This window comes from Mus caroli, chromosome 13 (genome assembly GCF_900094665.2).
Source record: "Mus caroli chromosome 13, CAROLI_EIJ_v1.1, whole genome shotgun sequence".
In the NCBI taxonomy this organism is placed as follows: domain Eukaryota; kingdom Metazoa; phylum Chordata; class Mammalia; order Rodentia; family Muridae; genus Mus; species Mus caroli.
The window spans coordinates 9,166,032-9,191,035 of record NC_034582.1 but is presented as its reverse complement, the minus strand read 5'-3'; the positions used below and the strand labels follow the sequence as shown (position 1 = coordinate 9,191,035).

The window sequence follows — 25,004 nt, the reverse complement described above, 5'->3', positions numbered from 1 at the left end:
TGGGTAAAGCTGTTTGGAAATGGTACGCTTGACTAAGGTTGAAATTAACTACAACTGACTAGCCTCTTCCACACTCTCTCCTGGGTGTTTCAAGTATTGTTTATTAGAATAGGTGGATATTGTATAAGTCCCATATCCTGGGGCCCAAGACAGCTGCTGATTCTGATGGAGGGATAGATCTTGGAGATTCTCTTTCTAGCATCTTCCTATATGCCCTCTGGATAGAACACTGAATGATGACCAGAATAAAACACTGAATTTTAGTTCTTGTACAGGGTATCTCCTACAAACAACATTCACAGGCAGGCAGGTAGGTACTCGTTATTAGTACTGAGGACATAGTATCACAGGGACATCTCAAGTATAGATTCCTTGCTCTGTAGCACTGAGCTCTGAGAACCTTAGTCCTACCTAGGCCCCTTCCTCAGTCCAACTCTGAGACCATTCACATCTCATTATGGGGGCTCTGGGTAGTAGCACCTCCCATTGGTGAAATGGAAACAGATCAGGTTCCATGCCCTGTACCTGTCAGGAAGTATCCTTCCTCTTTCTGGAGATAAGAAGGGTGTGGCAGCTTATCTCCACACTGGGGCAGGAAATAAAGTAAGGAAATAGTGGAGACTAAAATAAGGAAAATAGTGGAGACTTAGGATATAGCTGTTTTGGTAGATTGTTTGCCTAGCATTCAAGAAACCCTGGCGGTTGATTCGATCCCCAGCCCTGCCTAAACTGGGCTTGGGGTACTACTTGAGTGCTCCCAATACTCAAGGAGAAAGAGACAGAAAGATCAGAAGTTCAAAGCCATTCTTAGATACACTGAGAATCTGAGGCTAGTGTGCTATATGAGTTCTTGTAAAAAAAAAAAAAAAAAAAAAAAAAAGTGCCCATAACAGTAATTTACTGGGATATAGTTAGGGTCTGGGATATAATTCATTTTAAAGCCATTCTCTTCTGTGAACTGTGTGGCTAATGAACAGTGTCTTAGGTAAAGCCTTAGGTTTTGTCTTAGGTAATGTCCCCTAGATTTTGTCAACCATTAAGTCTCTGTTTTTCCATCATGAACTAGCTCCAACATTATGCTATGGTAGCATATGCTTTGGATCCCAGTTCTCAAGAAGCTGAGGCAGGAGGATTGAGAGTCTGAGGTCAAGTCTGGGCATCAACATTGCAACACCCCGTCGTGGAACAAAACAGCAAAAACACATCAAAATAAGATTTTATTTTTAACAGTTGTTTTTTAATTATTTTTCTGCACTAATATTTGTACAGCTGTAAACTCGAGGAATCATCCAATACTTGTATACATCTGGAGAACCATTAATAAGCACCTTCAGTGGTTTCCACAGCTTAACAATTTACCATGTAAAACATTTTAGAAGGAATCTAGTAAAAATGAATAAAAGTTATAAAAGATATATATCATGAGGAACATGACAAAAAAACAGAAAACAAAAAACTAGGGGTACTTTATCCGGGTGCATGAAAGAGTCACACATTCCCTAAACTTTGTGATGTAAATTCCAATTATTTAAGTAAAGACTCCCTCCCAATTTAGATTCCCAGTCCAATGTAAGCAGGTCGAGGTGGAGGTAGAAGATAGGGTTGGGGGCTGAATATAGTGAAAGTAGAAGAAAAGGAGGTAGGGGGCTCTGTTCCCCAAGAAAAACATCAAGCCAAGTTCTTTTATGTCTTCAAGGATAAACATTCTTTTGGAAAATGTGCCATTTTTCTCTGAAGTTATTTAAGGCTTTTAGTTTTAGCTGCCTTTAAGCCTCTCCCCTGCTGTTTCTTCTTGGATTTTCCATCCCTGTTGTCCATCCTTACCCACCACAGTAATAGTTCTGACTGAGTCTTGTCTGTGCCCTTACCTTACACCACACAAACTGCACTTCTGATGCTTGACTTCCAATCCAAAACTATTAATGCTTTAAGTGTCTAGGAAGCAGTTTAAAAAGGAGATAGATAGAGATAGATGATAGATAATAGTAGATAGAAAGAAGAAAGACAGAGGGGGAAAGGGTTGTTTTGTTTTTAAAAAAGAAAAGAACAAATGATTACTAAGCTTATACTGTTGTCCCTGGAATGGAATCAATAACACAGACACCTCAAAGCGGACAGGAGAGTAGCTATGCATCTGGCCAGCGGATATTTTTTAAACAAATCACAGACAGAAACATGGAAGGCAGCAATAGTCCCTCAAACTATACTGATGATCAAATAAGGATCTGAACCACTAGTAGAAATGTCCAACTAGATCTTCCTAGATTGTGTCTTCAGATGAGGATCTAGTCAGAAAGGGCCTCAGAGAGAGGGAGAAACAAAGACACAATTCTAAAGGTGAGGGACTATGACTGGCCACTACTTTGTCTAAGTCTTGCCCCAACCTGAGCTCCAGATGACTCTCATGAGAAGACTTGAAAACTGGTACCAGGAGTGGGCTGAAGGTCCCCATGACGTCATAGACCAGAAACTAATACAGGTACCTTGGCAAAGAAGAAGAATTTGCTACAATTCAAGACACATCAAGATAATAATCTCCTATCTTCAAACATCTTGACTTCAAATCCCTCTCTCAGGACATTTCCTTGACTTACCTATGTGATTATCAATGGCCACTGTTGAAATGCCAGGACTTTGTAATTTGGGAGGGGTTGCTTTTTACCATCCACCAAATACCATGGATCCCTGGACTATGGTTGGGTTTTGATCATATGGCAGAGAAGGCACTGCAAGCAGTCTTGGGCAGAATGAAGGTGTACAACAGGAGAGTAGTTAGATGGGAGCATAACGACAGAGATGCGAGTACCAAGAGAAAAAGTGTGACCTTGCCTAAGCTGGATCTGGATGGTGTGTTGAGAAACTGGGTAATATCTGAGTTTGTAATGCCACCGAGAAGTAGCCTCCTTAGGTCTATAAAGCTCTGCTTACCATGGGGGGAGTCTAGGATTAGGAAGAAGTCCTATGGCTCTAGAATGGACACATAATTTTTATCCTGACTTTTTTGAAGGGACTCACATAACTCGGGTTATTTCTAAACCCTGCTATACAGACAAGATAATTGGCCTTGAACTCCTGATGCTCCTGCCTCTGCCTCCCAAGTGCTAGGGTTGCAGGCATGTACCACTACCCTTGGCTTTTTATCCAGAACTTTATAAGCTTGTCTAAAGACTGAGATCAAGGGGTATGTGTGTGTGTGTTTCCTGCCCTCATGTTAGGGTAGAGATTTTCCCATTACTGAGCTAAGGGTAATTGTTCTAGGGAAGGTTAAGGAGAGGTTTTGAGGGCTCAGGCTAGGCTAGATCTGGGCCCGGTGGTCATTCCACTGCAGGACACTTTTCAGTCTGGATCAAGTCACTTCAAGTAGGATGTTACTATGAAATACTTGGAGAAGGAACAAGGAATTCTTGACATCATTTCCGTTCAATGCAGTCAACTCCCAGGGTGTTGTCAGGACATCGGCAGGTCCTGCTCCCTGGAGTGGGCAAGCAGAGGTGGGTACAGCCACCATTATTCACTGAGCAGTAATTGTGGCCTGGAAAAGATGGAAATCAGCGTCATAGTCTTACCTCTGACTGACCTGGTACCTACAGCGGGCTCCCCATTTACCTCCTTGTGGGCTCAAGGAGCCAAGTTGAGCTGCTGTTTGTTTCTTTATCATAAATAAGACAGGCAAGTACATGTATTCCTCCTGTCTTGGAGGTGTGTGATAATCTTGACTATCAAGTTGGTAGAATCACAACAGAAATACACCTCTGGGTATGTCTATAAGGAGGTTCTAGATTAAGTTCCTCGAGGTGGGAAAATCCAAGAATCCTTCAGGAAGGGATATCCAGGCTGAGATACCTATAGGAAGCAGGCCCATGGATGTACTTGGGCCACCCTGATTCTCTTAGAGACGCTGAGTGTTGACCTCCATTCAGCAGCATGGATGTTACCTTGGGGACACTGGGACAGGGCGATGGTGATGCCATATAGCCGGGTCTGCTTGTGTGGGTGGAAGGTATCCATCTCTTTGGATATAGCAAGGTCCATGGCAATCACTGAATTCCTGCAAAGCACAAAAGCACAGAGAGTGCACATGCATCTGATGTTCAAGAGAACTGTTCTCCATGGGGTTAGGCAGCCTCTTCTGTGGCTTGGAAGAGAAAAGACATGGTGGTCTTGCTCTCTGTGGATCTGTTTCTGCCTCCCCCTAGGCTGGGTCAAGCCGGTAGTTCACTGGCTTTTTAAAAAAGGGCCAAAACAATCTAACTCTCCCCTTTGCTCTAAATTCCGGGTGACATATAGGCTCTCTTAGCCAGCTACTTCCTTGGTGTGACCCTCCATTTGAGGAAGGTCTGATCCAGAAACAGCTGTGAAAATATTGCAGTTTAAAAACTACATTGATGTAGAGGTATGACATAATCAAAGAGACCTCCAGCCATGTGACCCCAGGTAGCTCAGGAAGGCCCAGGTTTAGGTATGATAAATGGCACCTCTGTTCCCCTCTAAGATTAGACAGCCCTCTTCCTCTACCCTCCTCCATATCTGACAGCCAGGACAAAGGAGGATCACTGGAGGGTCAACAGTCAGGAGAAAAGACAAGAGGCAAAGACCTCCATAGAGACAAAGGGAAGGGCATAGTTTGGCCCAGCCAGCATGACAGCAGCCTACATACGTCTTCCAGTCTGTGTAGTACAAATTCTTCCCATAGCTAGTCACAGCGAAAGGATACTGGAGCCCTTCGAGAACTTTGCGTCTGCCGGGCTGAGCTGGGTTCAGGCATTCTGCCCTATGGGTGCCTGTGTGAAGCAAATACAAGTTGGTCATTGTTCACGCAAGAAATGGGCCCTTTGTGTCAGAAAACAAGAGTCTAAAAGACAAGGATTGGGGAATTCAGTGTTTCAATGGCATGTCCTGGAGAACACAGAGGGCGGGCTCTTCAGCATTGGCGTTCTGTCTCTGTTTTCTGTCTTTTCCCTTTCATCAGCCTACAACCACCTGAGTTCTGGCACCCACACCTGGCCCTACTGAGGAGAGGGGAGCCCAGGACAGAGAAATGACAGCCTGTGCTGGCCTTCCCATTCCTTTGTCTCAGGAGAGGCCCCGCCATCTTCTGGCTTTTGCTTAAGTCCCTCCCTTCTAAGTCTCTCCAGAACCTTTCTCCCCAAAGTTGGGACACTGAAGAACTCGGACTGATCAGCATGGGACTAGTCTGCCACTAATTCCTTCATGGATGCTATCACAGGCTTCTATAAACATGTAAGCATTCACACCCTACTCTTTGTCCTACTTAGTTGTGGGGCAGAGAATGTACTCAGTTATAGACTTTCATAGAGAGAGATGAAGGATGGCCCTCCTTGGTCTTTCTCCCCATTTCATCTCAAGCCCGAGGGACACCCTGCACAGCTGAAGCAGGGCCACATCAGGGACTCTATGCAGAATGTATTATTACCTCTGAAAATATAGCATATATGCAATTCTCAGTAACCTCCCACCAAAATAGGAGTCAACCATTTTTTATTGAGCCATATAGCAATAATTTCGGGTTCTGCAGGCCAAAAGGCAAAAGCAAGCATGATACCACCAGGTATTTATAACACTTAAAATGGTAACATTTAACAATGTAAATTTTGTTCTGAGCTTATTTGCTAGACAGAAAGAGGCGGTGGGTGAGATTTGCCAACTCTAGAGCAAGAAGAATAAGACAGTGAAGAGCTATATGTGGATGATCTCAGGCTCCCTGTTACCTGCATCCACCCAGCAAAGCTGAGATGAGAATGCATCAAAGGTCAGACCATTGGGCAAGCCCAGGTTGTCCTGTGCGAGAATCCTCCGGTTGGTGCCATCCATGTGAGAAGTCTCAATTTTGGGATTATCTCTGTTCCAATCTGTCCAATAAAGGTTCCTGAAAGAGATGTCAAAGTAGAAAGAAGAAGCAAGATCTTGAGAACGCTGTAAAGGGACTGGGTAGGAAGTGACCATCAGCTAAGTGAGATCCTGAGGTGCTAGGGTGGATTCTAGGGTTACTTGGCTCTTCGTTCAAATTGGGTTATCTGTTACTAACAGCTATCCCTTAATATTTCCTTTGTAGTACCTTGAAAAAACTCAATGGGCAAAGTGAGGGCCTGGGTTCAATTCCTAGCACTGTGTTCAAAACAAAACAAAACAAAAATCTGAGAGTGGGGACTGAGAGCTGTGATCCCAGTGCTGGGAAGGAGATAGGGGATCTCTGGGTCTCTCTGGCTAGATAGCCTGCACTACTTGGGGGAGGTACAGGCTAGTGAGGCATCCTGCTCAAAACATGGTGGACAATGACTGAGGAATGATACACAGGTCTGTTACCAAATACACATACAGACACATAAACTGTGGGCTGGACATAACTAACAGTAATTCCCTGGGTGATAAACCTATGCAGGAGGCCACAGTGGAGCAATGTGATTTGCCTAAAGCAAGATTCAAACACCAGCAGAAAGTGGTGGAGATGTCTGCTGTGCATGAGGTAGTAGAATGGCCTCAACACAAGGAATATTGTCTCTAAGGAAACGATCTCTAGGAGCTGGGGCCTGGGATGTAAGACTGGACTGAGAGCTTGCCATAGGATGAAAAGAGAGAAAGCTGCAATAAGCTGAAGAATCCGCCCCACCCCACCCCCATGATGCTCAAGCCACAGCTGCTCCAACAAGGAGTGCTGGGGGCGTGGTTAGGCCAACCCAACACTACAGAATTCATGCAATTGGAGTGTTAGTTCACATTCAACCTATCTAGAGATTACTCAACTTCTGAGCTGTCACCCTACAAAGTTTCTTGACAGAATTGTGAAACCGGAACATGGCAAGGTGTCAGCACTGTGCTGAGTGTGTCAGCATCTCATCGGCTGGTAGACTCTGTTTCATCTTGCATGGATGAAACGGCTCAGGAGAGCAAGGCTGGCCTTAGAACCTCACCAGAGATCATCCAGAAAAGCCAGAGACTAAAAACGAACAAACAAAAAGCCAGACACACATGTAGGCAAACATACCCTCTTACGGCGTCTGTCACAATGCCTCTGGGATTCACCAAACCCGTGTCAAACAGCACTCGGCGCTGGGTGCCGTCCATCTTTGCAACTTCTATTCGATCCAACTGAGAGTCCGTCCAGAAGATGGTTCGACCAAGATGGTCAAGGGCGATGCCTTCAGGGCTTCCAAGATCTGGAAGGAAGCAAATATTGGGTCATATCCCAGCCTAAGAGTTCTCTGATTATTCAGTTGTCTTCCACATGGTGGTCAAACCTTGAGAAACCAAATGGGAATGTGAAATTCTTACCATTATAAGATGATCAATTTTTCAAGTGACAAATTCAACCATCCTCACTCATCCATTGGGTACCACACTGGGAACTGGGAGAGTCACTATGACAAAGATAGAGCCCTGTCCATTAAGAAGCCCACAGCCAACCAACATTCAAATTGGGGTCTGGTTTCTATGGGCAGGTGCAAAAGCAGAATCAGCTTGAGTTCACCAGGGAAGGGTTCTGGGGAAGTGGAAGCTAGTTCCTGAAGGACCAATGAGAGTTTATCAAATAAGGATCTTGCATAAGTGTTTTCAGGTATAAAGAAGACTGCAAGCGGCTTGAGGTGGGCTGTGATTAATTTTATATGGCCAGAGACCGTGAGAGTGAGGGAGTGGCCCTCAGTGAGATGAGGAAGGAGGTAAAGAAGCCAGAGCTTATCTAAGACAAACAGGAGACATGGAGTTTTAAGTGAGGATGGAAGGTAGATCTTTCTTCCTTAGCAATTACAGGACAGGGAGGCATTTCAGGGAATGATACTGCTGATCACACTCTTAGTACTTAAATACAAATATAAAGGGTAAAAAGGAGCCGTTTGATGACTACAAATTATACATCCCACTTGATTGCAATAGCAATCAAGACACAGATTGGCACTGTGAAACCAATATGCCATATAAGTCACTATAAGCTAAAAAATACAAAATGACATTGTAGGATTTATTGGCATTCTTGAGATCCTCCCCCTGTCCTAACCAGAGGACTGAGTGTTGTTTAGCATGGCTGGAGTGTAAGTAGGAAGGGAACCAGGCTGTGCTACTCCAGGCATCAAGCATTTGAGAAAATCACCCCTGCACCCTCTCATCCATATACAAGCAAGTCAAGCTCTCATCTCAGCCTTTCCTAGAACAGAGAGTGGTGTAGGGACTGCAGAGGTTCTGTCGGGGGTTAAGGAGATGGATCCGTGGGTAAAGCGTTTGCTGTGTAAGCGTGAGTATCCAAGTTCAATTCCAGCACCACAGAAAAGCCAGGTGTGGCAAAGCCACTTGCAATCCCAGCCCTGAGCAAGCACAGACAAGAGGATCTGGGGCTGTTTGGCTGCCCAGGGTAGTGCAATTGATGAGTTCTAGGTTCAGTAAGAGACCCTGTTTCAAAGCGATGGGGGGGGGGGGCAGAAGGGGGAGAAGTGATTGTGGGATTTGCCTGATACTGACATGCATATGTGTGTGTGTATGTGTGTGCGCGCAGCTCTAACCCACACACACAAACCACGCACAAGCCTCTGACAGGAGCCCAACCAGAGGACAGTGATTCAGATAAATAAAATGTTCATATGGTTTATTATTCATATCCAAAGAAGAGCTGTTTCAAGTATTAAGCTCTTTCCCACACCATAAGAGGCCTCAGAACAATGAAATTGTCTCCCAGGAGCTTCCCGTGGCTTTCAGACAGAATACACACACACACAGACACACACACACACACCAGAAGCCACTCAGTTGGGGGAGAATTTGGAATGAGCACATCCTGTGGGATTCTCTGACCAGCTCCTGCTGCTGCAGGGATGGGAGTTGCCCAGTATCTTCACTGAGCATCCAGAGGAAGCCTGTCAGGAGCTTATGTCACACTGGCACCTTCTACACAATGCTGGTCCTGATCTCAAACCACTGAGGGCACACGCGCACACGCACACCTATGTTGCTGAACAAGGAGATGGCAAGAGAATAGGTTTTCCTTTACTGCTGTGTGAAAAAAAAAAAAAAATGAGTATGTTACCTAGTAAGGAGGTGTCAGGAGGAGAAGAACCCCGTGTCTCGAGTACCCGCAGAAACTCTCTGGAAGTCAGTTTCAGTCAAGATGTTTGGCTGATTCTGTGTTCTTTTACAGTTAGTCAGTTTTGGCCTTTCTTACAGCTCTCACTGTGCTTAAAGGTCCCTTGGCTGATTTCCGGTGCCAAAAGCAACAGGAAATAGCAGACAGTGACCTATTCCCCTCTTTCACTAGGATTTGAAATCAGATAACAGCAACAACATTTCCAACAGAGCGGGTAAAAGGCATTTTCAAAGTTCTCTTCATAAGCCAGAGCTTGAAGGCGGACCAAGATCTTTTAAACAGCCCACTGGCTTTCCAAAAAGGGATTCAAGAGCCACGTGCAAAGCCAGGGGTGTTTCAGTCAGCCTCAGCTTGATTCCTGATGTGTTATCTCTAAAAGGAAGCAAGGAGGGGGAGAAATGGCCAAGGGGTGGATGCTTACAGAATATTAACTGTTAGGGGGCTGCTAAATTAGAAGCTGAATGCTTTGCAGAGGAAGCAGAGCTTCATACAGCATGACAATACCTTCTGAGCAAAACTATTCCCAAATCTGATGAGTCATGACTGAAGCCACTCAAATTTCTTGACCATTTCAGTACTGGGGACCTTTTTGTGTAAAATGTTTTTTGTTTTTTAACTGATGATTGAACCCAGGGCCTTGCACTTGCTACACAAAGGCTCTAGCACTAAGCTATGTCCCTCAGCCCTCTTGTAACTTTTTTTTGTTTGTTTGTTTGTTTTTTTGTTTTTCGAGACAGGGTTTCTCTGTATAGCCCTGGCTGTCCTGGAACTCACTTTGTAGACCAGGCTGGCCTCGAACTCAGAAATCCGCCTGCCTCTGCCTCCCGAGTGCTGGGATTAAAGGCATGTGCCACCACGCCCGGCTCTCTTGTAACTTTTTATTTGAGATAAGGTCTTACAAGCTGCCCCAACTAACCTAGAACTTGTGGTCCCTTTGCCTCAGCCTCTCAAATAGCTGGAATGACAAACCTACAACAGAGGGCCTGGCTATTCTTTATTTATTGAATGAAGGTATTAAAATGTTGCAGATTTCTTTATTCAAGCAGGCACGTTAGATAAGGTTAAATGTTTAAGTTAGGCTCTGTCAACTCGACACAACATATACTTTATCATATTAAGCAAAACAGAATTCTCTCTGAGAGTTGATCCTGGCTAGTTGGATTCCAATCGAGAACTAGGGAGAGGAGAGATGTGTTAAGGTAAAGAAACTACCCTACCAAAGATGCTGCATTTTGAAATAACTCTTTAACATTGCCTTGGGGAATAGACTCTACTTTCAGATTTGGGTGTGGTGATACACAGTTATACCCCAGGGCCAGGGAGAAAGAGGCAAGAAAAGCAGGAGTTTCAGACTAGATAAGGCTGCCAAACATTGGTTTAAAGTAAATAGTAGCCAAAATAGCTCAGTTGGGAGAATGTTAGACTGAAGATATTCATTCAATTAACTAAGCAAACTGAGTGGTGATGCCTGCATATAATCCTGACATGGAGGAGGCAGAAAGCCTTATGAGCTCAAGGCCATCCACAGCTACTTAATGAGGGTAGCATGGTTCCCATGAAATCCTATCTCAAAAATAAAATAAATAATCTTCAACTTTTGGGTGAGTATCTGTCAATATAGTGGGTTTCTGGACTATTCCTTCCACCCACTGCCTTTCATTAAACCCCCATGCAGCACACAGTAGAGCACTCTGAGAAGCCAGAGCAGGTTTGGAAGCTAAAGGAAGAAATGGAATGTTGAGTTTGGTTTTATGATGCACAAAGGTGGACCATGTAAGCTTCCAGAGAAAGGGCACAGGCCTCTGCCTTGTTTCAGTTTAATTATCCTGAGACTTAACCTCAGCCAGAAAGTCCCTAGTTTAATGACTCAACTGGCCTATGGAAAACTTCAGAGGAGATTAAAAGGACAGAGTGAAGAGACAGAAGACCTGCTTCCTAGCAAACATATGAACACGAGCGAAGTGGCTTACTCTCCACCCCTCACTTCCTGCCAAGAGCAGCGTGAGCTGCTAGAAGCAACACCCAAGAGGAACAACGTTTGCTTGCCTACCTTGTCGAATGATGGTGCTCGGCTCTCCACCGTGGAGGCTGGCTCTCCCAATGGAAGGCTCGCTGATGTCTGTCCAGTAAACCACCTTGTCCACGCAGTCAAAGGCCAGTCCAATGATGACTTTTGCCTTGGAAGTAATACCAGTGATTGAGAGCAGTTTACCCACTAGCTAGTGTGGCCTTGAATCTTCCCATGTGACATACATCCTCAGACAGTATTTTAAATAAAGTAAATATGCTTTGTCCATTCATATCCTTAATTATTGAATTATAAAGACTATATAGTTCAGAAAAAAATCACTAGCTAGTGTTACCTTGATCTTTCCCATGTGCTTGCATATATATCCTCAGATAGTATTTTAAATAAATATGTTTTTATTCATATCCTTAATTATTGAATTATAAAAACTATATAGTTCAGAAAAAAAAATCACTAACTAGTGTTACCTTGATCTTTCCCATGTGCTTGCATATACATCCTCAGATAGTATTTTAAATGAAATAAATGTTTTTTCCATTCACATTTTTAATTATTGAATTGTAGAAACTATATAGTTCAGAAAAAAACTCTTGTCTAAAAACATGTGTTTGCACTTGCACATATGTATGTATGTGTGCATGCATATTTCTCTCCAGCTTGATTTTCATTTTTTTCATCTTTTTTACTTCTGTCTATGTGTGTATGCTTATGTGTCTGTATTTGTGCCCTTGGAGGCCAGAAGAGAGTGTTGGGTCCCCTGGAGCTGGAGTCACCGGAGCCTGTGAACTGACAGCACTTGGGTGTTGGGAACCAAGTGAATCCTCCTTAAAAAGCAGCAAGTGCTTCTCACCTTTGACCTTTCACCTTTGACCTTTCTTTCCAGCCCACAAAACGAGCATCTCAAATGCACAAGAACCTACGGTGAGTACTGCAAAGCATTAACAAGTGAAATTAAAGATGACTTGGGTAATTAGAAAGAGCAATATCGCATTAATGGATTCTGCAGTTTAATAGTGCTAAGACATCAGTTCCCCTTAGTGGTGGTTTCAGTGACCCAGTGTCTCCTTTGTTAAAGTTACCAACTTGTTTGGTTCTGCTTTTCTTTTTAATTGTTGTTGGGTCTTACACATAACACTGGCTGGCCTGGAACTCGCTATGGAGACCAAGCTGGCCTGAACTCACAGAGATCTGCCTCCTGAGTGCAGAGATTGAAGGTATGAGCTACCACTCGTGGCTGGCTGGGTTTTTGTTGTTATTGTTGCTGTTTTTCTAATGGAACAAGAAATTTATTTTAAATATTACATGAACATGTGAACAACAACAACAGCAGCAGTGTGGCTGCTCATGTCTGTAATCTCAGAACCCAGAAGGTCAAGCCAAGACTTCAGAGCTGGCTTTGACTGCAATAACATGTTCAAGACTTGCCTGATCTATAGAATGAGACTGACTAGAAAATATAAAATAAAATAAATATCTAAAATAGTCCAAACAGTCTAAGAAAGGAACTCAAGTCTCCCTGACGTTGAGATCTACTATAATCAAGAAAGAATGACATTATATTTACAAATGGATACTGTATTATATTAGATTACAAATATAACTACTAGCTTGGTATAATATTATATTATACATAGCTATTAACTATGTTGGTATTATAGTTGTTGTGTCATACTATATTGATATCATACATTATATACTCTAGTATACTTACTTATTAACTATCTTGATATTATATTGTCTTTTATTATACTATCTTGGTATTATGCTACATTATATTTTATATTATATTATACATAGATATTAACCACACTAATATTAAATTATATTGTATTATATTACATTAATTATCGTGGTGTTCTATTATACTATTATATTATATATAGCCATTAACTATCTTGGTAGGTAATAGTAATAGTAATAGTAGGTCCCTATTACTGGGACTGTCACCAGGGCTATTCAGCTGATACTCACAGGGATATGGAGAAAGGCCTTGGCTTCTGTCTTCTTCATGGTGTTTCTCTCCAGGGGCAGGCGTTCAATCTTTCCAGTCTGGGCAAAGAGTAAGTGTGTCCCTGGAGGCAGGGGGATGACGGCTGTAGGTACTACTGGTCCCTGGTGAATAGGAGGAGCCACTGTACTCAGACCTAGAGGGCAAGAGATAGTAATGAATGAGGGCTGTGAATATCATAAATGCACAGGTGCAGTCTAATGCTCAAGCATGCAGACACATCCATGCACCCATGTGTGAGTACACAGGTACACATACATGTGCACATGAAGATATGTGTATATGTGCTCATGCACCCATCTACATATCACCCATATCCATTGTCACATTTATTATATTCAAACAGCATAGCCAACCACACAATATCCATTTTCTCTCTGAAACTTCCAGAGACAGAATGCCTTCAGCCAGTCAAGGGGCATTTACAAAGCAGACAGGGCAGAACATACGTTTAGTACAAAGGTCCAGTGGGGTAAAGCAGGAGCTTTGCTCCATCTTACACAATGACTTGGTTATTTATGTTCTGGCTGGATGTTGGGCTGGCATGAGAGCCAAAGCAATGCTTGGAGCAATAGCACCAATACCTCTGTCTTCAGGGAGTGACATTATCTTTAACACTGAATGGAGAAAGCTATCAGTGAGGGCACCTGCCCATTGCTATGGGATGGGGCATCCTCAGACCTCATAAGCAGAAACATGACCACCTGAGCAAAAGGTGGCAGAGGGAGAGGTGGGAGCATGTGAACAGAGAGACCAGGCAGTACATTCACTAGTCCATATAACAGCTGTCTACTTACACGGGGGCCTCATCCCAGGTGGGGTACGGCTACCCTCCAGCTCCCGACCATCTCGGTCCACACACCAGCAGTAGCCAGTGCTGTGGTGACACTGAGTGGGTACATAGTGCCCATATTCATCACACTGAGGTACAAACATCCCATGCAGGGTGGGCCGCTGTGCATCTGCCCCGCCGGCTGCTCCAAGGATGTGCTCTCGTTCCAGTTGACACCGGGTTTTGCTCACCTCTGTCGGTGACAAGCAGAGTGTCATTTGTGCCAAACATGGTGTTCTCAAATGCTACTTGTCAAACTTGGACCACAAAGGAAACCTGCCATCACTGGCTTTTTATTCATTTTTCTTTTCAAACTTAAGACGCCATTTATGAGAACCAGGGATGTAGCTTAGTTGATAAGAATGCTTGCATGCCATACAAGGAGTCCTTGGCTCAGAAGTTCAAGGTCATCTTCAGCCATGAGTTCATGACTAGCTTGACCTTCTCTCAAAAAAAAAGACTTATGATTTTTAAAAGCTACACCATGCCATGCATGATGGCACATGCCTTAAATCCTAATATGGAGAGGCAGAAACACGTGGATTTCTCTGATTTCAAGACCAGCCTTGTCTATGTAGTAATATCCTGCCTTTGAAAAAAATCAAAATATCATTTATACATGTAGATTTTCTTTCCTACACAGTTCTTTTGAAATTTAAAAAAAAAAAATAAGGCAAAACAGACTTAAAATAAAAGGAACTATGTTAAGTGAGCAATTGTGTGGCATTTGGCACATTCACAGTGATGACCAGCTATCGCTGTTTTTATCTGAACCATTTCATCATCCTAAAAAGGAAACGTCATGCCTCGAGAGAAGATGCTGCCATCCATGTCTTCTTCTCTTCTTCCTCCCCACCCTAAAAGCTCCCAATCTCCATCCTTTCTGTGGATGTCCCCATTCTGTATATTTCATACCAGTGAGATGCCTCTGACTTCCTTCTCTTAGCAGATCGCCCAGGCCCATCCCCACTGTGGAGAACACAAGAGAGCACAGAGTGCACTCAGGCCCCTCAACCCACCCTTTCTTTCAACAGCTGGACAATACTGCACCTTACAGAAAAGCCCCACATTTTTCAACCATCTTTCCACTGATGGATGGCCCTGGACTTTGTTCTAAGGTATGTTAAGTTAATCTTAAGCTCTTCTTTTACCCTCTCAAGCTTCATATGATCTACACTGAGTCCAAGCCAAAGAGTTTGGAGACCAAAGATAATGAGACACTCACCAGTTTCTGCATGTTTCCCCCTAGTAAAGGCCCATGTCTGCCATGAAGCCTGGTATCTACACTATACAGCTCAGATTCCAAAGCAGGGAAATACTGCTGTACAAGAAGCTTAGGAAGTTGGGTGATGGAATAAGCCTGATATCTCAGCACTTGGGAGAATGCTAATGCAAGAGGATTAGAAGTTCAAGAACAATCTGTCTTAAGCAAAATAAAACTTGACATAGAATAAACAACTCCTAAACGTGCAGAGCTACAGCTGGGTTTGACATTCTCTGAAGTCAAGCCACAATGGGGGCCATTAGAGTGGTCACCTCTGAAGCATAAATCTCAGAGAGACATTGAGAGGTATCCATTCTCCATGCTACTATTGCTGAGAGCTACATTTATCCAACTGTTAGAACTTCTTCCTTCCATGAGTTGTTCTTTGTGTGAAGCCCCCCTTAACTTCCCAGCTGAACCCCCTTTCCATTGCCTGATCAATCCTCAGAAACTGTGTTGAAGCACTAATTTCCTGCAGGAAGACTTCTCAACCACCACTCCCATGCTGGGTTTAGTGTTTTAGGTGAGCACCCAAGCCCTGCAGGTGGTATCCAAGGTATCTAAGACCAGAGACTCTAGGGTCCCAAGACTGAAGGAGTTGTTCTCTGGCTCCTGGGCAGACTTGGGACTCTCACAGGATGGAGACTGGCTCTTCTCTGCCTTTACTGAGGAAATGCACCTAGGTTGGGTACACTCACAACGATCTTCAGGCCTGCCATCAGGGAACCACAGCCAGAGGAATGGAGCAAGGAGACACACAGAAGAGCCTCTCTCCAGTGGGCAGGAGAACACAAGAGAGCACAGGAGTGCACTCAGGTCTGTTAGGGTGGCTGGGGAATTGTGATTAAACAGCTCTTAGAGCTTGGCCAACTTTCTGGCTTTATGTACCAACACTGACTGGTACAACTACCTAACTCCATGATGTCAGAGTGGGAGAAGGCATGCTTGATGTGCAAATTAATGGACAATAAAACTTTATTTACAAGCCGGGTGTGGTGCTCTTGCCTTTAAACTCAGCACAGTGGAGACAGAGGTAGGCAGATCTCTGTGAGTTCTGGACTAGTCTAGTCTACAAAGAGAGTTCCTGGACAGCTAGGGCTACACAGAGAAACCCGGTTAGTTGGGGGTGGGGGGCATGTTGGCCTGTGGGAATAATAGTTACCAATCTTGGCTCTAGGGCAGTGCTCCTTATATTATAGGGAAGTCAACCATTTGAGCCTCTCTCCATGTTTTGATGTGGCAAGAAGGCCCTCACCATTTAACCGTGTACCTCTCGGCTTCCAGAATCCCAAGGGAACTCTATTTTAGGTCTTTATCATCACCAGCCTTTGGTATTCTTTTACAGCTGGGAACTACAAGACAACACATGTGGATGGAGCCTGAAGATGTTCATTTGTGCTCTGGCCTACACAAGGCAGACACAATGACTTCAAGGAAAATACAGCTAAGGTACTTGGTGTCTCATCTGAATGGCCAGTTCTCATGCTGGCCAGCCTAACACAATTGCCCCCTTGATTAGAAACTGCTAATATGACAAAAACGTGTTTGTTGAGCCTAGTAAGAAAAGGGCTGAGTGCACTTTTCTTTTATCTCTGAGGATAGTGTTAAAAAAAAAAAGTAAAATACGTGATGTAGGAAGATCCAAGCAAAAATAAGAACGAGCCATCTGATTAGAATCAAAATGTTGATTTTTGTATTCTATTGGATACAAAACTTACTTACTTTCTCAACCTTAGATTTGTTCAGGGTTTTAGAAGTTCCATACCAGCTATTTTCATGTCTACATATATGTCTCCTAATGCCCATTTATATGTATATATGTAATGTCTATGTGAGAGCATAGCATGTGTGCCCCTTGAGGTAAAAAGAGGGTATTCTATCCCCTGGATCTGGAGTTACAGGTGGTCATGAGCCATGATTGACAGGTGGGTGCTGGAAACAGAATTCACGTCCTCTGTAAGAGCAGGAAGTACTCTTAACTCTTTACTCATTGCTCCAGTTTCCATCTAATGCCCATTACGATAGGAATTTGGTTTTAACACCAATGGAAGAACCTAAAACTCAAAGAGATTAAGGGATTCCTTCAGAGTCACAGCACTGGAAGTGACTCATTGCAAATTATAACTGAAGCCTGTGGATTCCTGATCCAGTCCCTCTGTTCCTTTTGGCCTTGAGTTTCTGCATCCACCTTCCCATCAGTCAGGCTGGCTCAATAGCACAATAATATCACGATGGCCGTGAATCTTCATTGTCAGTGTGACTGGATTTGGAATCACTAGGAGACCCATGCCGAGGAGGCTGCTTCCAGAAAGAATTAGCTGAGGAGGTTAAGCCTACCCTGAGTGTAAGTGGCACCATGAGGTAGGCTCCTAGAGAGCTGGGTATGTGAGGTCATCCCTCTGCTTCTTGACTGCAGACCAAGAGTGACTGACTGCTTTCTACTCCAATTGCTCCTAGTGCCTTCCCACTATGATGGCCTGCATCCCCTCAAGCTATGAGCCGAGATAAACCCTTTCTTAAGTTGGTTTTCTTGAGCATATTATCACATCAATGAAAAGGGTAACAAGCACAATCATATTCTTACTTTCTTAACACACCCAGTGAAGTGGTCTGAAAGTCCCCAGAAGTCCTCAGTATATTCCTGTCCTTAACCACTTTTCCAGCTACCGTGGGTTGATGTTCTAGGCGTCTCCAGCTAAGCAGAAACTTATGAGTGTATGTCTGCATGGGAGTGTGCATGTGTGTGTGAATACAGTTGTGTGCATGTATGTAGAAGCCGGATGTCAGTCTTTGGTGTTCCTCGGTTATTTTTGTGGCAGACTACGAGGCTTTCTGACTAGGATCGCCTGTCTCTGCTTCCTCAGCACTACAGTTTCAAGCACAAATGTGTCCAGTTTCTAAATGCAAGTTATAGAGACTGAACTCTTTTTTTTTTCTAACATTTTACCAACTGAGCTACACACACACACACACACATACACACGAAGAAGAAGAAGAAGAAGAAGAAGAAGAAGAAGAAGAAGAAGAAGAAGTGCCAAGTCTCTCTGTCAGAGCAATGAGAAGCCTGTGTCTACTCAGAGGGAAATTATGTGCAGGGGTGCCACCCATTCACTTGTTTCCTATACAGTGTGAGCTCCTGGTAGGGCCCAGCTGCTCCCATTGACTACACAGACTCTATCACAACCCATGACACAGATCTGTAAATAGAGTAAGGTGGATGCCATGAATGGTGCCCATTGTTTCTTGGCTTTGGGACATCACTAGCTGCTGAACAGACGCATCTGCCCAGCATGGCTATGGTTCCTCAAAATGAGAATTTAAAAGGACAGAATACAATGTCTCCAACATGGTCCTTAACCTGAAGTCCCTAGCTATTTCTGAAGAACACCAATTACAATAAAAAACCTTAGGTGTCTACTCATGAATGTGTCAAACTTCTGCCCAATGTGAGCCCAAGGATGCTGGATGGGAGGGAAGCTCAGGAAGAGGCAATAAACAGGCAACAAGGAAAGGGAACAGAAAAAGGCATTAAACACCAGGAAAGGCAATGGCTTCTGTTCTCTGTGCTGCTGCTGCCACTGTGGGAAATGACACGATAACTTCTTCCCAGACCAAAACCCTGGGGGATCCTCAGACTGCTTATCTGCTTTATTTGTGTTATAAACACTCACTGGAAACTGCCATGAGCCGAGAACCATGAAAGGCCTCAGAGCATCTAGGTGGGAGGGAAGATGAGAATCATTTCTCAGGGAGTTCAGGGGGGTGGAGAAGTGGTTGTTATGGAAACAAAGAAGAGGCTTACTGTTTGTCTTTGCGTCTGTGGTGATGCATAGCTTCATGGAGGGGAATTCATGGTAGAGGAAGTTGAGTCACATCATGGTGACCAAAAAGCAAGAATAAGAAGGAGCTGGCATTCCAGTGTTCCCTCCAATAACCTATGATCTCCAGCCTTACCTCCTAAAGTTCCCTCCCCTGCAATGAGTCCTCTTCCTCCTTCCCTTCTTCTTCATCTCTGTTGGGGATTGAGGCTGGGACCTCACATATGCTAGGCAAACACTCTACCACTAGGCTATATCCCCTTTCTACAACAAAACAAAACAGATAAACAAAACACACTTATTCAGTGTGTGTGTGTGTGTGTGTGTGTGTGTGTAAAACCTTTTGTAATGTATTTCAACATTATCTTTTGAGGTTTATCTATTGCTACAGTTCATTTGTTTCGGCTGTTGCCTGTTACTTCATAGTACAATTTAAACTTAAATTCATCTTTCCATTCTTCTTGTTGCTAGATGTACTGGTTGGTTTTGGGTGTCAACTTGACACAGGCTGGAGTTATCACAGAGAAAGGAGCTTCAGCTGGGGAAATGCCTCCACGAGATCCAGCTGTAAGGCATTTTCTCAATTAGTGATCAAGGGGGAAAGGCCCCTTGTGGGTGGGACCATCCCTGGGTTGGTAGTCTTGGGTTCTATAAGAGAGCAAGCTGAGCAAGCCAGGGGAAGCAAGCCAGTAAAGAACATCCCTCCATGGCTTCTGCATCAACTCCTGCTTCCTGACCTGCTTGAGTTCCAGTCCTGACTTCCTTGATGATAAACAGCAATGTGGAAGTGTAAGCTGAATAAACCCTTTCCTCCCCAACTGCTTCTTGGTCATGATGTTTGTACAGGAATAGAAACCCTGACTAAGACACTAGATATTTAGATAGTTTTCTGATTATAAATGATACATAAACATTCTTGTACATTCCTAGGGCATGCCCCCTGGGGTATATAACTGGATGTTGGCTTTCTTCTGAGAACAACATTAAATAAATAAGCCATCTTAGCAGATGGCCCTTATTGACATTATCAGTGTCCCATCGCCACATCCCAGACTACAAGTCTAGATCTGTTTCTGTTTAGTAAACAGAGCCTTAAAGACAGGGCAGGGAGTCAGACTTTTTAAAAAATCGAAACAAAAACTTAGACATCTGTTTCTCTTTGAACTGGAGATGTGAAACCAGCCCACAGAAATGATGAATGCTGGCTGTTTTAACAGCAGCTGGAACACCTCACTCAGCTCAAGTGGCCAGGACTGCTTCTTTATGTGTCCCTCCCATCCAAATCCGTGGGCAGAGCTATAGCCACAACGTATAATTTCAGAAACAGAAGGTGGCCCTCTTCTCCTTTGGCAGTGATTTTTTTTAAAGTAGTGTGTGTGTGTGTGTGTGTGTGTGTGTGTGTGTGTGTGTATATGTGTGTTTTCATGCACACACGCAAGCCCATGTGAGAGAGCTCACGTAGAGGCCAAAGAACAACTTGTGAGAGTCTTTCCTCCCACCATGTCTTCAGGGGATCAAGCTCAGGTTACCAGACTCCGGGCTGCAAGCACTCTGCCTGCTGAGCCACCTCACCACACCTCTACTCTCTTCTTGCTTCTAAGCTGCCAGTGAGGTCCTCAGCTTTGCTCCGTGCTCCCCACCATGAGGTCCTGCTTCATCCCAGCCCAAAGCAACAACCTCGACAATGATCTGACACCATGACCCAAAACAAAACTTCCCTTCTTCAAGTTGATGCCTTGGGTATTTTGTTCCTTCAGCTGAAAACTGACAAACACAGACACTGGGTATGCCTAGTAGGTTCTGTATAGCTGGCAGCCAACTATGCGCATTTGTTCAACAGTGTTTCCTGAGAGTCTGACCAGTTCCTAGTCTCAAACCTAACCTGGCTTGAGGCTTCTGGGATGCCTACACGCCAAGGAGGGGCCACTCAAGTCTCAGGTAAGCAGCAATTCCCAAGGCTGCATATTCAGGTCGGTAACAGGTGATGTAAAACATTCCATACTTTAGTTAAACCTCCCCGCCCCCATCTTGGGCCCTTCATCCCGTCTCCCCATCATACATTCCATTCCCCAACACTCCAGGCTTCTGTTGATCTTCTGTCAATGTGGCTAGACCAGACATTTGGTCACATCATCCTGTTTCTGGGTGGCATTATTAAGGTTGACATTCTATGTACATTGTTCTTTCCTGCCTCATCCAGTCATGTAAAGACATAAACAGAACACAGAAAAACTTGCTCCTCTTCTGAATAAAGAGAACTCTTGCCCAGACATGGTAGCACACGACTTTGATCCCAGCATTCTGGAAGCAGAGTTAGGAGGATCTCTGTGAGTTCAAGGCCAGTCTAGTTTACATATGGAGCTCCAGGACAACTAGGGCTACATAGTAAGACCTATGAGGGGGGAGGAGATAGAGAGACAGACAAACAGAGAGACAGACAGACAGACAGAGACAGAGAAAGAGAAAGATTGTTTCTATCTGATAGCCTCCAAACCAGAAATCATTTGTTTCCTATGTTTTTGATCAAACCAAACATAAGCCTTTTCTGGGTCACAAGGCTTCTGGACTGGAATTCTAACATAAGCTTTCTTGGTTCTATGGCCTTCACACCTGAACTAACTGGTATTGGCTTTCTTGGGTTCCCTGCTTCCTGAAAACAGATGCTAGGGTTTGACAGTCTTCAAAATGGTAAGATTCAATTTCTTTTTTTTTTTTAAAGATTTATTTATTTTATGTATGTGAATACACCATTGCTCTCTTCAGACACACCAGAAGAGATTAACCATTACAGATGGTTGTGAGCCACTATGTGGTTGCTGGGAATTGAACTCAGGACCTCTGGAAGAGCAGTTGGTACTCTTAATTGCTAAGCCATCTCTCCAGCCCCAAGATTCAATTTCTTATAAGTGTGTGTGTGTGTGTGTGTGTGTGTGCGCGCACACACACGCATGAGTGTGTGTACACATATATACACATATATTCTCTTGGCTCTGTTTCTCTACAGTCAGTCCTCTGGTAAATAAAGCTCAGTGCCCATTTTGATCCTGTGCTGCTGACTCCGGTACCTAGGAACCAATACAATCTAAAAGTCCAGCATGGCTTTGGGTTCTTTGAAGTATCCCCAAAAGCTGTGTACTGTGCGCTTCTGCACTAAGGCCTGCAGATCTCCATCGTACAGAACTCTGAGAACTTTCCATGGACCACTTCCTCATAGCCCCTCCTCCCCAGGTCATCAAAGCTTATGAGCACATCAATAGGCCGTCAACTCTTAACACCCCCGTCTTACCTCCGGGCATGCATCGGAAGCCATCCCCCTGATAGCCAGGCTTGCACTGACATGTGAAAGAGCCTGGTGTGTTGTAGCAGAAGGCATCGGGGTGACATCGGCTGTGCTGGCATTCATCCACGTCTGCAAAACAGCCACAGGCCCAGAGACCATGTGATTGCTTCCAGAATTTGTGGTTGATACAATAATTTAATCCACACACTCAAATCTATGTAAATCTGCTTCTAACTAGAGACCAGGGACTTTAAACTCACTAAATGTTAATTTTTGAGACACTCATATCCCAACTTCTATCTAGTACATTTACAAATGTGTTTCACGTGACAATAATGTTTTCAGGAAACATCGAACTTACAAAAGGGAACATTTGCACTGTCAGATGTTCTTTCTTTATTGTAATAAGGAGCGCCTAGAACTCTTGAGTGTTTACAGAGAAAAGTCATACAGTCAACAATAGAGAGACAGAATCTCTGAAGCCTTTGCTGAACTAAATGCAATGGGTTCAGTATAAATGTTGTATAATTTTGCAAACCAAGAGCCCTAAGTTGTGCTGTTAATTACTATTACAAGTCCCCTGGCAGCTAACTGTAGGCTGATCTCAAGCCTGGAAAACTTCTATGATGTCATTTCTGCTCTGTCTTCAAACTGGGAATTTCGCTTCTTACACAGGTAAGAGCAAACCCTTTACATACAAAGATGGATGTTAAGCTCTTCACAAGCAAGGACTGTTTGTGTTTTTAAAAACAAGCCAGCCTCCGTTCCCAGGAAAGAGCGGCTAACTAACTACTGCCTTGGAGTCAGGGAGAGCTAAGCAGGTCCCACATGAGGACAACTATCCAAGAAAATGCATCGTTCCAGTTGCTGGCAAGATAGAAACGGTCACCCTCTTGTCCAATGGCACAAAAGGAGCACATGTTCCTTATATACAGGGTGTGTTGACAATTAGCATGCAGTAAGTACTACCCAGACCCCCGTTTCAGGGTATACAAGGAAATCTGGAACTCCCACATACCTCGGCAGGCTCTGCCATCCCCAGAGAAGCCAGGCAGACAGGAGCAGGTGTAAGAGGAACCACCCATATAGATGCACTGGGCTCGCTGGGGGATATCACAGTTGTGGAGACCAGTTTCACAGTAGTTGATGGGACGTTGGTCCTCGGCAGCTTAAGAACCAAGAAATGAATGCGTGCCTTTAGAAGAAAGTCTCAGAGCAGGCAGTTTCCTTCCAAGCTCTCCATGCACCAGTGATTTGGCTCAGTGGTGCTTTGAGAAGGGGACAATGTCTGGATTCTGCCTGAGTCCAGACCATACCATTCCATGTAGTCACCTCCCCTACCATTGAACCTGGGGTTTCATGCTCTTGAAGTGTTCTACCAATGAGCTACATCTCTAGCCCAGGCTGAATTTACTCTGTAGGCCAAGGAAACCTTGAACTGTGATCACCAACCCCACCTCAGCCTCCCAAGTAGCTGAAATGACAGAGGGTTGCAGGCCTGGTTTGTTCTTGAGCAGTGGAATCCTTTATTCAAACAGATTATGCAGAATTTGATCTATAGACAAATGGAAGGCTGGACAGGGACAAGAACAAGGATTGGCTTGTGACTCCTCTGTGCCCTCCTAGGCAGCTCCTTGAGGCACCTCCAAGGGCTCCACATGCTTTAAAAAATGATCGTGTCCAATAGCCTTGTTTTGAAGATGGAGTGCTAAGGCATGGGAGGCTGTGTTTCTTGCTGAGAACTGATGTCTGGGAGAAGACATTGACACAGCCCCAGTGGCTCACCCCCACCCCACCCCTGCTCTCCAGTGAGTGTGGCCTTAGGAAATGGGCAGGCTCAGGCCAACCTGCCTCCTTCATATAGATCACAGGTTAGATCTCAGTGAGGTCTAACTCTCACAGTCCACCACCCATATTGAGCCAATGAGTGAGTGGTGTTGCCTTAAAAGCAAACTTTAGAACCTCCCTCAGAGCAAACCTCACAGGGAAAAGTCAGGCCAAGAAAACTGATGTTCTCTGCTAAGACAGAAAAAAAAAAAATAGTTTCAACACAGCAAGCTAAAATCTCAGCTCTGTGCAATGCAGGGCTGGCCTCCTGGGTGCACAGATGTTTGGTTCCCACTCAAATCATGAGAACTGCCTGTTCCCTCCCGCCCTACAGACACCACCTTATCCAGACCTTAGCTCCTCATCCAAGCTCTGTGACAGAGCAAAGAGAACACATGTGTACTACACAGTAAACAGTCAGGGAGCACACAGGGACAGGACAATGACTGGCACAGTTGGTTTCTGTTTTGATTCGTGCAGACATGCATGCCCTGTTCATCATGTTAGCCTGTAGATCTGGGAATCTCCAAGAATCTTTGAGCTTCAGTTCTTGGAACTTGGACTGGGCATAAAGGGTGGAGAGAGTGCTTGCTGAGAGTGAATGAGGCTATAGGTTCCATCCCCAGACTGAATAAACTGGGCATGGTGATACATGCCCGTCATTCCAGTGTCCTAGAGGGTAGAGGTGGGGAGATAACTTCAAGGTCACTCTTGACTACACAGTGAGTTTGAGGCTGACCTATGATCATATCATGAGACCCTGTTTCCAAAAAAAAAAAAAAAAATAAGCCAGTCGTTGGTGGCACATGCCTTTAATCCCAGCACTTGGGAAGCAGAGGCAGGCAGATTTCTGAGTTC

The 25,004-nt window shown here is 44.2% G+C and overlaps 1 protein-coding gene across 1 annotated transcript in view; it reads right to left on the bottom strand.

Annotated features, from left to right (window-relative positions):
- Window positions 1–1,215: 1,215 nt before the first annotated feature.
- The window catches only part of Nid1 (nidogen 1), a 71,997-nt gene continuing 48,208 nt past the window's right edge, over window positions 1,216–25,004 (bottom strand). Inside the window, exons 11-20 of the mRNA XM_021180582.2 lie at window positions 23,338–23,487; window positions 22,326–22,448; window positions 13,923–14,150; window positions 13,089–13,261; window positions 11,139–11,265; window positions 7,004–7,175; window positions 5,730–5,887; window positions 4,658–4,781; window positions 3,936–4,048; window positions 1,216–3,532 (exon numbers count right to left, since the gene is read on the bottom strand). Coding sequence (XP_021036241.1) covers window positions 3,411–3,532; window positions 3,936–4,048; window positions 4,658–4,781; window positions 5,730–5,887; window positions 7,004–7,175; window positions 11,139–11,265; window positions 13,089–13,261; window positions 13,923–14,150; window positions 22,326–22,448; window positions 23,338–23,487 — 1,490 coding nt within the window. The 3' untranslated portion in view covers window positions 1,216–3,410. The remainder of the gene's footprint in view (window positions 3,533–3,935; window positions 4,049–4,657; window positions 4,782–5,729; window positions 5,888–7,003; window positions 7,176–11,138; window positions 11,266–13,088; window positions 13,262–13,922; window positions 14,151–22,325; window positions 22,449–23,337; window positions 23,488–25,004) is intronic.